The 12,500-nt window shown below is 47.3% G+C and overlaps 1 protein-coding gene across 6 annotated transcripts in view; it reads left to right on the forward strand.

Annotated features, from left to right (window-relative positions):
- Positions 1 to 12,500, forward strand: part of LOC122250593 (uncharacterized) — a 243,702-nt gene that overhangs the window by 148,682 nt on the left and 82,520 nt on the right. For all 6 annotated transcript variants that reach the window (XM_086543155.1, XM_086543152.1, XM_043012100.2 and 3 more), the window contains one exon: positions 8,493 to 8,674. In XM_086543155.1, coding sequence (XP_086399281.1) covers positions 8,493 to 8,674 — 182 coding nt within the window. The remainder of the gene's footprint in view (positions 1 to 8,492; positions 8,675 to 12,500) is intronic.

Genomic DNA, 12,500 nt, shown 5'->3' on the forward strand with positions numbered 1-12,500 from the left:
TATTCTGCCTCACACCCCTTATCATTATTCTCTCTTATCTTTCTAATTATCATCATTATTGATGTTATTATTGTTGTGATTGGCATTATTATTTTTGTTATTATCATTATTATTATTGTTATTATTGTTGTTGTTATTATTATTATTATTTTTATTATTTTATTGTTATTGTTATTATTATTATTATTATTATTATTATTATTATTATTATTATTGTTATTATTATTATTTATTATTTTATCATTATTATTATTTGTTATTATTATTATTATTATTATTATTATTATTATTATCATCCTCCCTTTCCTCCTCTTTCTCCTCCTCGTCCTCCTCCTCCTCCTCCTCCTCCTCCTCCTCCTCCTCCTCCTCTTCCTCTCTCTCCTCTTCCTCTCTCTCCTCCTCTCCCTCCTCCCCCTCCCCCTCCCCCTCCCCCTCTCCCTCTTTTCCCACCTGATGTTGCGCTGTTGAGAAGGTTGGGAAGCCGCATTAAATTTCGCACATCTTGCGCTGAGTTCAGTCATCGTCACGAGACGAAGCAGTTTTCACTCGATTAATTTGTAACTGACACACACACCACTCTCTCTCTCTTTCTCTCTTTCTTTCTCCCTCTTTATCTTTCTCCCTCTTTATCTTTCTCTCTCTTTCTCTTTCTTTCTCTCTCTCTCTCTCTCTCTCTCTCTCCTCTCTCTCTCTCTCTCTCTCTCTCTCTCTCTCTCTCTCTCTCTCTCTCTCTTTCTCTTTCTCTTTCTCTTTTTCTCTCTCTCTCTCTCTCTTTCTTTCTTTCTTTCTTTCTCAGCGGTCCGGCCGAGTAGCCAGCGCCCTTCCCTTCGCTGCATCCTGGAGTGGCTCTCAGGGATACTGGGGATATCATGGGCGGGAGAAGGACAGCGGGCTAGCTCTCCGCCGCCCGCAGAAATAGCTGTCTAGCCGAGGGAAGGCTGATTTGCGAAGCGGAGGGGTGGGGAAAGGTTGTCTGTCGTCTCAGCGTCTGTCAAAGAATGTGTAGAGGTGAAGGCATGTAAAAGCTTGGCATTGAGACGTCTGTGAAAGATGTTTAGACGTCTAGGTGTGGGCGGAGGAAAGGAAGCAAAGCGATCTGGAGGAGAGAGAGGTTGGCGAAACGGAGTGCAGGACGGGAATGGAAAGGCCATCGTGAAGAAGGTTCCTTGGTATGAGTTGGTGAGAAAGGACGAAGGGAACCACACGGAGATGCCCCTTTCGCTGCATTAGTATAGAAGTATTGCTCAAATGTAGTACGTAGTTTCTAGCATAGTTCTGTGTTTCCCTGTGGGTCCCTTGGCTACCTCCGTGATAGCTCAGTGGAGATAACAGACGAGGAGATTGAGGGCGTGAAAGGGGACTTGGGAAGCTGTTGCCAATTGTTCTGTTAATGCAAATCACGGTTCCGCTGCTTGATTTGCACCGCCGCGTGCGTGTTTCGCGAGTCTTTGTCAACAGTGAAGCAACGATCTTTGGTCTGTGTTCATGGAGTGACCTTGCGAAGAGAGAGCGGAAGGGGAGGAGAGCAGGCCTCGCGACCAGACTTGTTGACGCCGCGCTTCGCCTTTCAGTTCTCGTTCTCTTCCGCTTCTGGCCCGTTTTGCATCTCACGGCGCTCGTCTGCCGCCCTGACTCGGACCCCTGATCTTCCTCGTCGTATTCCTTTTCCTTTTCCTTCTCGTCAGTCCTCGTTTTCCCTTCTCCTCTCTCCCACCTTCCATCTCTCCACCTTCCGCTTTTTCCTCTCTTTTCTCTGCGTCTCTCATATTGTCCCCTTCCCCCCTCCCCTCTCCTCCCTCAATTATCTTCATTACCCTATCCTCTCTCCCTCCTTCCCTCCTACTCTCCTTTCTTCTCTTCTCCTATCCCTCCACTTCCTCCTCCTCCTCCTCCCCTCCTCTCCACCCCCTCTCCCCACTATTCCTCCTCCTCCTCCCCCCTCTATTCCCTCCTCCTCCTTCCCCTACTATTTCCTCCTCTTTCTCCTCCTCATCCCCCCTCTCCCCACTATTCCTCCCCCCCTCCTCTTCCCCCTCTCCCCACTATTCCTCCCCCCCTCCTCCTCCTCCCCCCAATATTCCCTCCTCCTCCACCTCCTCCTCCTCTTTCTCTTCGTACTGCTTCCCTAATCGCCTTCGACAGGCCTTCCTACAGCTGGTGTAATTAACTAGAAGCTGCTATTTATAGGAATGTCCGCCGTGTCTTAAGCGAGCTCCGCGTCGGTGGGTGGGTGGGTGAGTGAGTGAGTGGGTTGGGGGGGAGGGTAATTAGATTTTGTGGGGCCGTCATTCATGATTCATTTTTGTCGTGTCTTTATTTAATCTATTTGTTATTAATTTTTCATGGGATAATCTGATTAGTCTTCGTTTCGCCAGGGAGTAAATGGATGAATAGTGGGGGAAGGAGAAAGAGGGGGGGGGGCGGGGTTGCGTTTGAGGTTATCATCGTTTTCCTTTTTTGATGTGTTTTTTATTAATTGTCGCGTTCTTGTTGCAGTTGTTTTATGTCAGTGATTTGTTATCGCCTTTTGCAATGTGTAGGGCATGTGGCGGAGCTCGCCGACTAGAGAATGGCGTGTCAACCTTGTTTCCGGTGCAGATAGTAAGCTTTTTTTTTTTTTTTGGTTGCAATACTGTGTATGGTCTGCGGTTTTAATTTCTTCGAACTGGTTCTTGCACCATCTGTTCCTTCGAAGGGCATTGGTATCCGTGTCAAATACGAGTATCTGTTGGTTTAAATCTAGGGTGGCTCACTGCCCGTTTTCACGTTTGTCTGATCTTGGTGTGTCTCATAAAAAAAGTGTAATTACGCTTTCCGTGTGTGTGTGTGTGTTTTTTTTTAGATGCTTACACGTCTATAGAACGCAGATATTTTCAAAGCAGTTAGCATGTATTCTACGAAATTGACGAAGGACCTGAGGCTTCTTTTTTTCTTCTTTTTCTTCTTTTCTTCGCATTCGCTCCTCCATTTTTATTAAAGACCCTGGTCCGAAAAGCCACACATGAAGAGAATTTGCATCTCATTTGCCCTCCGCTGCCAGTGTGCTTACTTAAAACTTCATTTGTAAGCTAAATTACCCGCCGATTCACGTGGTGGAATGCAATCCAATTCTGGCCGATGTTACATTTCAAAGACGAATTCCTGATCATTTTATATGACTTTTCAACTCATTTTACTATCACTCGTAGATTTTCTCTCTCCTCTGATGACTGCTGATTAGGCATATGTTATATTCGGAGGCATTTTTCTGTAATCCTGTTTCCGACTTGGCTTTGGGTCGGCTTAGTGTGATGTGTGATTATTGGTGGCTTTTTTGTCCTCTTTTTTCACACGGCTGGCTGATGATGCCTTGGCTGTGTACCCTGCATGATATACTGCTGGTCCTCCACCGCTCCTGATGGAAGTCTCTCTCTCTCTCTCTCTCTCTCTCTCTCTCTCTCTCTCTCTCTCTCTCTCTCTCTCTCTCTCTCTCTCTCTCTCTCTCTCTCTCTCTCTCTCTCTCTCTCTCGGTATCCAGTCATCCTTCTTGGAATTTCTTGAGCACAACACGCAGAAAGTGATGCCATTAGAGGAAAACACCATTATATTGTCTTTCCATTGATCTTTTGTTTATTCCTAATTTTGTTGATTACATGTCTATTTCTCTAGCTCTTGCACAAACGATCGTGGACGGAAAACAAAAGAAGGAAAGCTCTTTGTCCCCCCGCTTTTAATGCATTTCCTTGAATGGAATGTGTTGGTTGCAGGGGCGCCCCCCCCCCCCCCTCTCTCTCTCTCTCTCTCTCTCTCTCTCTCTCTCTCTCTTTCTCTCGCCGTGGGACTTGCTCTCAGTGGCTCAGTCCCTGACATACTTAAGGGGAACAAGGGGGCTAGTTTTCAGGAGCGATGTAGGGGTGAGTTTCCCTCGTGGCTACAGGTGTCTTTTATAAAGCTCTGGGTGTCTTTCTGACTTGGATATATGGCACAGCCTCTCTCGTTCCCATGTCTGTATCATTTCGCTGGTTGGACGAACAGGTTAAAGGTTGATTTTATGTGATGTAGAAGCGTGGTAGTGAATACATACATGTGTGTGTACGTGTGTGTCTGTGTGTGTGTGTGTGTGTGTGTGTGTGTGAGAGAGAGAGAGAGAGAGAGAGAGAGAGAGAGAGAGAGAGAGAGAGAGAGAGAGAGAGAGAGAGAGAGAGAGGGAGAGGGTGTAAGATTTGTAAGTGTCCATATCCGTGTATATATATTGATTCATCATTCCTCATCTTCGCCCTTTCCGCAGTGCAGTGTTGTTGTTGTTTTTTTTTACCGTATTGAGAACACAGTAGAAAGAGAGGCATTTCCAGATACTCATGGCCTAATGCCCTTCAAATTTAGAGTGGGACTTCAAGTTCGCTCTTTCTCTTTCTCTTTCTCTCTTATTCTCTCTCTCTCTCTCTCTCTCTCTCTCTCTCTCTCTCTCTCTCTCTCTCTCTCTCTCTCTCTCTCTCTCTCTCTCTCTCTCTCTCTCTCTCTCTCTCTCTCTCTCTCTCTCTCTCTCTTTCGCTCAGTCACTCACTAACTCACTCACTCACTCACTCACTCACTACACCCTTCTTCCTTTCCCTTCCCCTTTCCTTCCCACTCACTCACTCACCATACACGCTTTTTCCTTCCCCTTCCCTTCCCCCTTCCCTTCCCTTCCCTTCCCTTCCCTTCCCTTCCCTTCCCTTCCCTTCCCTTCCCCATTCCCTTCCCTTCCGCCTTCCCTTCCCCCTTCCCTTCCCCTCCCCCTCCCCCTTCCCTTCCTTTCCTTTCCCTTCCCTTCCCCCCAACCTCGCCAAGCCAGCATCCTCCTGTCCCTTATCTCACGCTCCGCGATGGCGTCGGCGGTCGTGCGCGCTCTATTTCGTCCTCTTATCTTACTCTCCTTCGTATTCGAAGAGAAGACGCCCCGCGCGGACTGTAGCTGTGTGTGTGTGTGTGTGTGTGTGTGTGTGTGTGTGTGTGTGTGTGTGTGTGTGTGTGTATCTATGTCTACGTCTACGTCTACGTCTACGTCTACGTCTACGTCTACGTCTAAACATGGATACGTACATACATACATGCATAGATACATACATACATACATACATACATAATGTGCTTGCACATTCATACAGGTAAAGAGAGTCTTCGGGGGGAGGGGTTAGGTTGAGTGGGGGGGGGGTGCAGCTCGAGGCCAATCCTTCGCCGAGAGATATTTATGAACTGGTGTTATAAGTGTGTGTATGTCTGTGTTCGCACGCACGCACGCACGCCATTCGACACCGCATTAGCATTCTGACAGAGCGTCAGGTGTGTTTAGCAGTGACAGATTTATAGTCGCAGTATTTTTTGGTTCTTGTACGTGATGCGCGTACGTACGCTTGTGGAACATTGACTCAGAACTTTGCACGTGATCGGGCTTGGTTGCGAATGCGAGGGCGGGAGGAAGAGGGAGGGAAAATGTGCGCGTGTGAGTGAGGGTGCGTATGCGCATAGGTGTTGCTTTTGTGTAAGGAACGCACACTGTAAAGTAAATGCTGGCGTATGTCTTTTTTTTTTTTTTTTTTTTTTTTTTTTGTGTTTTTGTGTGTGTGTCTGTGTGTGTGTGTGTGTGTGTGTGTGTGTGTGTGTGTGTGTGTGTGTGTCTGTGTGTAAGTATGTATGTATGTGTATGTATGTATGTATATATGTATTTATGTGTGTGTGTATGTATGTGTATGTATGTATGTATGTATATATATATATATGTATGTTTGTGTGTGCTTGTAGATTTTATATCCTGCATATGCATATGTTTGGCATTCTTGTACATGAAATTGTGTTTGTATATGCATTCCTGTGTGCATGACGCCAATATGAGATAAACGCGTTTTGTCCATTTTGTTTATCGTCAGGCTGGTGTTCTCAATGCATACAAAACTGCCGAAGTAAAGGAAAAGGAACAAAGAAGAGAAGGAGAGAGGAAATTGGGGGATAGAGAAGGAGAAAGTAAGAGATAACGAGAGAGAAGATAGAGAGGGAGAGGGAGATTGGGAGCTCAAAATTATATATACATACATACATACACACACACACACACACACACACACACACACACACACACACACACACACACACACACACACACACACACACACACACACACACACACACACACACATACACACACACACACACACACACACACACACACACAACACACACACACACACACATACACAAACACACATACAGATACACAAACACACACACACACACAAACACAAACACACAAACACACACACACACACACACACACAACACACACACAGCACACACGACAGAGCACACACACCATACACACACACACGGAGCACATGCCACAGGTACACAACCTCGCCCACAGCAATACAGCACACACAGCACACATACACGAAACCACACACCCAACACACAACACACACACAGCACACACACACACACACATATATATACCACACAAATATATATTATATATATATATAAATATATATATATACACACATAATATATATATAATAACATTATATATATATATATATATAATATATATATATATATATATATATATATATATTATATATATATATATACACACATATATATATACATATACATATATATATATATATGTATATATATATATAAATATATATAAATATATATATGTATATATATATGTATATATATGTATATATATATATATATATATATATATATATATATATATTTATATAAACTATGGCAATGTGATAAGTAGTGTTGCAGATGATGGGATTAAGGTAGACGTTAGGATAGAGAGAGAAGAGGGTGGGGGAGTGTGGGTGGGAGGGAGGTCTTTAGGGCGAGATAGTACGAGGGAGAGAGGGGGGTGAGGGTGATAAAGAAAGTGAAGCAGAGAGAAAGAGAGGGAAGGAAGGGTTGGGGGGGTTTACGTGTTAGGTGCCAAGGTCGGTGATGAGGACGTGCAGGAATGTGCCCCCCTCCCCCTCCCCCTCCCCCACACCTCTTCTCTGCCCCACGGGTTTTCTTTTGGCATCGCTCCTGTGATGTCATGAGTTCACACGTAGTTGTTGCTTACCTCAAATGTTATTGTTGCTATTGTTATTGTTATTAGTACTATTATTGTTATTATTATTATCGTTATTATTAGTAGTAGTAGTATTATCGTTATTATTATTATTATTGTTATTATTATTATTATGATTATTATTATGATTATTATTATGTTCCTAGTTATAGTTTTCGTATTGTATTGGGGGATGAAAGTATGAGAGAAAAAGACAAGTGGTGGCAGAGGAAGAGAAGAAAGGTTTGATGGTAGATTCCTAAAGAGGAATAAGAGGCAGGTTGGCAGGCAGGGAGGCAGACAGATAGTTATATAGATAGATAGATAAACGATATATATAGATAGATCGATAGATAGATAGATAGATAGATAGATGCATAGATAGATATATACATAGATAGGAACGCAGGCAGACAGAGACAAACAGACAGACAGACAGACAGAGGAAGGGAGAGAAAGGGAAAGGAGAGGAAGGGAATCCTTAAAGCGGGGATGATCAGTAAGTCACCGAAACGTAAGGCCTGTCATCTCTCTCTCTCTCTCTCTCTGTCTCTCTCTGTCTGTTTGTACGAGGCCAAAGACCTCTGCGTGCGACCCCATACGTTAAGCAGCGAAAGGGTTGACACCGACTGGCGGGTGGGTGGGCGGGCGGGCGGGTATGCATGGTCGATATGTGTTACGCCAAGGTGGAGCAATTTGGCCACCACACCTGTTTCCGCGGATGTATTATTAACTCGGGCCATGGGATGCGGCGCTCACACTCGAGGAGCGTGCGTGCGAACAGATGGGCCGGAAGCATCTCTACCTCCCTCCCTCCCTTGTTTGTTTGTTTCTCTCTCTCTCTCTCTGTCTCTCTCTCTCTCTCTCTCTCTCTCTCTCTCTCTCTCTCTCTCTCTCTCTCTCTCTCTCTCTCTCTCTCTCTCTCTCTCTCTCTCTCTCTCTCTCTCTCTCTCTCTCTTCTCTCTCTCTCTCTCTCTCTCTCTCTCTCTCTCTCCGTCTCTCTCTCTCTCTCTCTCTCTCTCTCTCTCTCTCTCTCTCTCTCTCTCTCTCTCTCCTGTCTTTCTCTCTCTTCTCTCTCTCTTTCTCTCCTGTCTCTCTCTCTCTCTCTCTCTCTCTCTCTCTCTCTCTCTCTCTCTCTCTCTCTCTCTCTCTCTCTCTCTCTCTCTCTCTCTCTCTCTCTCTCTCTCTCTCTCTCTCTCTCTCTCTCTCTCTCGCTCTCTGTGTCTCTCTCTCTCTCTCTCTCTGTCTCTCTCTCTCTCTCTCTTTCTCTCTTTCTCTCTCTCTCTCTCTCTCTCTATTTATCCGTGCATGTATATTATTACCTTAGTTACTTTTAAATTTTGAGCTCCATCCTTGGCAGCAGCTTTAGTGGGCACCTGAGCGGTAGTTCTCACGAGGTCGATGTCTCCCGCAGGATTCCCGAAGATCACGGAAGGAGGCTCCTGCGCGAGTAACGGCGGCGGCGGGGGCAAGATGGACGTCGAGATGGACACCCTCTTCCTGAAGGCGCTGGACGGCTTCCTGCTGGTGCTCTCCACGGACGGCGACGTCGTCTACACGTCCGAGAACATCGTCATTTTCCTCGGCCTCTCGCAGGTGAGTGGAAGGGGGAGGTGGGGTGGGTGGGGTGGGGGAGTGCTATGAGATGGGGGTAAGGGAATGGCCGAGAACATCGAAGGTGAGTGAAAAAAAAGGGGGGGGGGTAAGAGGGTGGAAGAAAAGAGTGTGTGGTCCCCAGGATTGATAAAAAAAAAGGATGAGAGATAGATCAAGATGATCGGGGGAGAAGGGGAATGAATGCCGAAAGAAGGAAAAGGGAGGAAAACGGAAAGAGGAGACGAAAGGCAAAGCCGTAATCCGGTTAGCCTCCCTCATCCGAGAGGCGACCGCGGCGGCAGACACGCGCTTTTAGTTATCCGACTTGCCCCGGCGTGTGATTTTTGCATGGCTTCCACGCATGGCCTGTCGTGGTGCCACAAATGTCACACTCTCCCAATCGCCGTCTCTTGTTGCAGCGGCTCTTTGACTTTGCAGTCTTGCCTGCCCTGCAATCAGCAGCCCCTCTCGGCGCCGGGATTCGCTCTCCTACGTGTCCTGCCTAGATTCCCTCGTCTGATTGTTTTAAATCCCTTTCCCTCGCCTTGCCCACTCCGACTCCCTCGGCTTCTACTCTCTTCGTTTCGTTTTGCCGAGCCAGGAGTGACGATTCCCCCCTCCTCCTCGGTGTCCCCCCTCCCCTCCCCTCCCTTCCCATGGGCACTCCCCTCAGGGAACAGAGCGGCCTTGTGTGTACCCGGGCCAGGTGGCCATTTTTGTAATCCGGAGGGGGGGATGGGGATGGGGATAGGGATGTAGGATACGCAACGCCCGTCGGAGACCGGAAGTGAGCTTGGAGGAGCTCTTTGAGGGAAGCATTGCACCGATGATGCCGCCACGTCTTGACGGGTTGAGGCGGTTGGTAGCTGTTGCAATCATGTATACTGTGGTGTTTGTTTGTTTATTTGTTTTGGTATGGATGTGCGAGAGAGAGAAGGAGAGGCCGCATAATTCATTGGTGAATAGGGCTTGCATCCCTTAAGTCAAGAGGGTTACCCTTTTTAGTGCCCAGGCGGCGTGAGGCGAGTGCTCGTGACTGGCAGACCAGACGCGATGGGCGGCGAACTCGCGTAGCCGCCCGCTCTCTAGTGCCTCCAGATTGAAATGCTACGACCCCCCTCCCCCTTCCCTTCCCCTCTTCCCTCTTCTTCCCCCTTCTTCCCCCTTCTTCCCCCTTCTTCCCCCTTCTTTCCTCTTCTTTCCTCTTCTTTCCTCTTCTCTCCTCTTCTCTCCTCTTCTCTCCTCTTCTCTCTCTCTCTCTCTCTCTCTCTCTCTCTCTCTCTCTCTCTCTCTCTCTCTCTCTCTCTCTCTCTCTCTCTCTCTCTCTCTCTCTCTCTCTCTCTCTCTCTCTCTCCTCTCGCTCTTCTCTCTCTCTCTCCTCTCTCTCTCTCTCTCTCTCTCTCTCTCTCTCTCTCTCTCTCTCTCTCTCTCTCTCTCTCTCTCTCTCTCTCTCTCTCTCTCTCTCTCTCTCTCTCTCTCTCCCTCCCTCCCTCCCTCCCTCCCTCCCTCCCTCCCCCCTCTTGCCTCGTGGGAAAGCGTGTGTTCAGGTGGGCGAGCGCCAGATCCCTCTGACAGCCAGACAGCGTCCAGAGCGGTGGCAGTGCAGCCTGTCGCCTGTCCTGTAGGTCCTCGCTCCTGTTTCTAATGCTCTCCTGCTGCTTGCCGTGCCGCTCGTCTCCTCGCAAGATGCTGTGTACGATTGCTTCCTTTGTTGCTCGGGCGGGAACTGCTTGAAGACTCAGGGTGAAGGTGAAGAGTTCGGATGAGCCTCATCCCAAGTGGAAAGGGAAGACGTGCGGCCGCTTTTGCCTTTACGCCCTTATGCAGCTGGTGTGGCTCTTCAAATCTTCAAACGTGGACAATTTTGAAGGCGTGGTTTATGTAAGGCCTGGATTTGGTATGTTTGTATGTATCAACTGCACACGAACACACATACACACGCACGCGCAACCACACGCACACACAGAGAGAGAGAGAGAGAGAGAGAGAGAGAGAGAGAGAGAGAGAAAGAGAAAGAGAAAGAGAAAGAGAAAGAGAAAGAGAGAGAGAGAGAGAGAGAGAGAGAAAAAAAAGGAAAGAAAGAAAGAAAGAGAGAGGCAGGTACATGTACATGTGCTTGCGCGCCTGAGCCATTATGTTTTATTTATGGCTGTCGCTGTGATTGAAGAGGCTGCTCTTTGCGCAATTGGTTGTCCAAGCAAAGCCAATTTATTGCAGCAGCCAATCCCGGACAATGACCTGCGGGAGAAGAAGAGAGGGAAGGCAAGCAGTCCCTCGACGCCTCAGGGGCCTCTCCAGACGGCCGCGAGCGACCCTTGCGCCGCCCGCCCGCTAACCCGCCCTCCCGCCCGCTCGCTTTGCCTGCTGCACCGTCTGGATCATGGTTTACTCCCGGATCAAGTGCCACATTTGGGATGCTCTATTTTTGCCTTAAAGTCTGTTGTTTGCCCTTTGAGCCGCGATGGCCCCCTCACTCTCAGGGGCACTGCGTTCCTACAGCTGAGGCGTCTTTCTTTCCCCAGACTTGCGTTTACTCAGGGGCGGCCCCGAGTAGACAAACAGACGGAATGGTAGATAAAAATTAGATACAAAAAATATGGAACAAGAACACTGTGTTGTCTTGTGTTCCCACCAGCATTGTTTACTTGTGACGTCATAGTACATGATCTTAGACATTTATGCAATATTATTATGCCGTGATAACATGAATTAAATCGAAATAAATGCTATGTATAGGCTGGTCAGTGACAGATGAAGCCGCGTAAGTTCAGCGTAGGCCGCCCTCCCGCCCACTCAGCCCCGCCGCCGCCCTCATGTGTGCCAAGGTCGCCTGCAGACCCTCAAGCAGTGCATCCCGGGCTCGGAAAAGTCTTTTCCTCTCGCTTGTCGGAGGTCCGCAAATCACGTCCTTTGCGATGAACTATTTCGTCGTTTAATTCTTATAGCGTGCGGGAGCGTCCAGAATCTCCGCATGTCTTGGGGAAACACATGGATAGCTCTTCATCTCGGTTCTTGTTCGTTACGCTTAGCGGAGGGCTGGCAGCGATCGTAGGACAGTTCTTTGAGTGCATTGCAGCGCGGGGAGACTGATGTGTATTGGATGCAAGCAAGCACACCTGTTTGGGCGTGAGGGGGTATTTCTTGCGCCTCGTTTCATTTTTTTTTCTCTCTCTTGCATTATGGACGAAGGGATCTCTTCAGGGGGGGATTTTTTCTGCTCCTCTTTCTGTTGTTTTCAAGCGTAGAAGTAGATACGCAACCACATCATTAATCCATGTTAATGATGTGGCGTATCACCTCACCTCATCACAATGCGGTACTTCCCCGGTTGTGTTCAGCTGCGTTGTTAATGTATATATTTTAATTTTGGTTTAATTTATTATTATCATTCTTATAGTTGTGTTCTCTCCGTGTTTATTTATTCGATTCCAGTCTGAATGTAGTGTTTCCTCCATTATATATAGTCCAGCGGTGTTCTTAATGCATGATTTACTTATTTCCATTTACGTTCCATTCAGGGATTATAAACAGATGGTCGCTCTTTTTTTTTTCTTGCCCCTGACATCCCGCGTTCGGACGGGATCGAGCCGGCTTCAGTTTTTGTCCGAACGCCGATAAGAAGGAAACGGCAGAGAGAAAAAAAGGGGTCGTCGGACAGGTGTTTTTTTTTGCTGACTGGCCGGGTATTTTGAGAGCAGCTTTGTATGGGGCGCTGATTACCTGCTGGTGGGTGAGTTTCTGAGGGGCGTGGATGGGCGCGTTGGGTTGATTTTCGCTCGTCACTTCCTTCTTGTCCCCTTTTTTTTTTTTTTTTTTTTTTTTTTTT

The sequence above is a fragment of the Penaeus japonicus genome, unplaced genomic scaffold (genome assembly GCF_977035675.1).
Source record: "Penaeus japonicus unplaced genomic scaffold, GWHDUDI00000001_assembly GWHDUDI00000013, whole genome shotgun sequence".
NCBI classification, from domain to species: domain Eukaryota; kingdom Metazoa; phylum Arthropoda; class Malacostraca; order Decapoda; family Penaeidae; genus Penaeus; species Penaeus japonicus.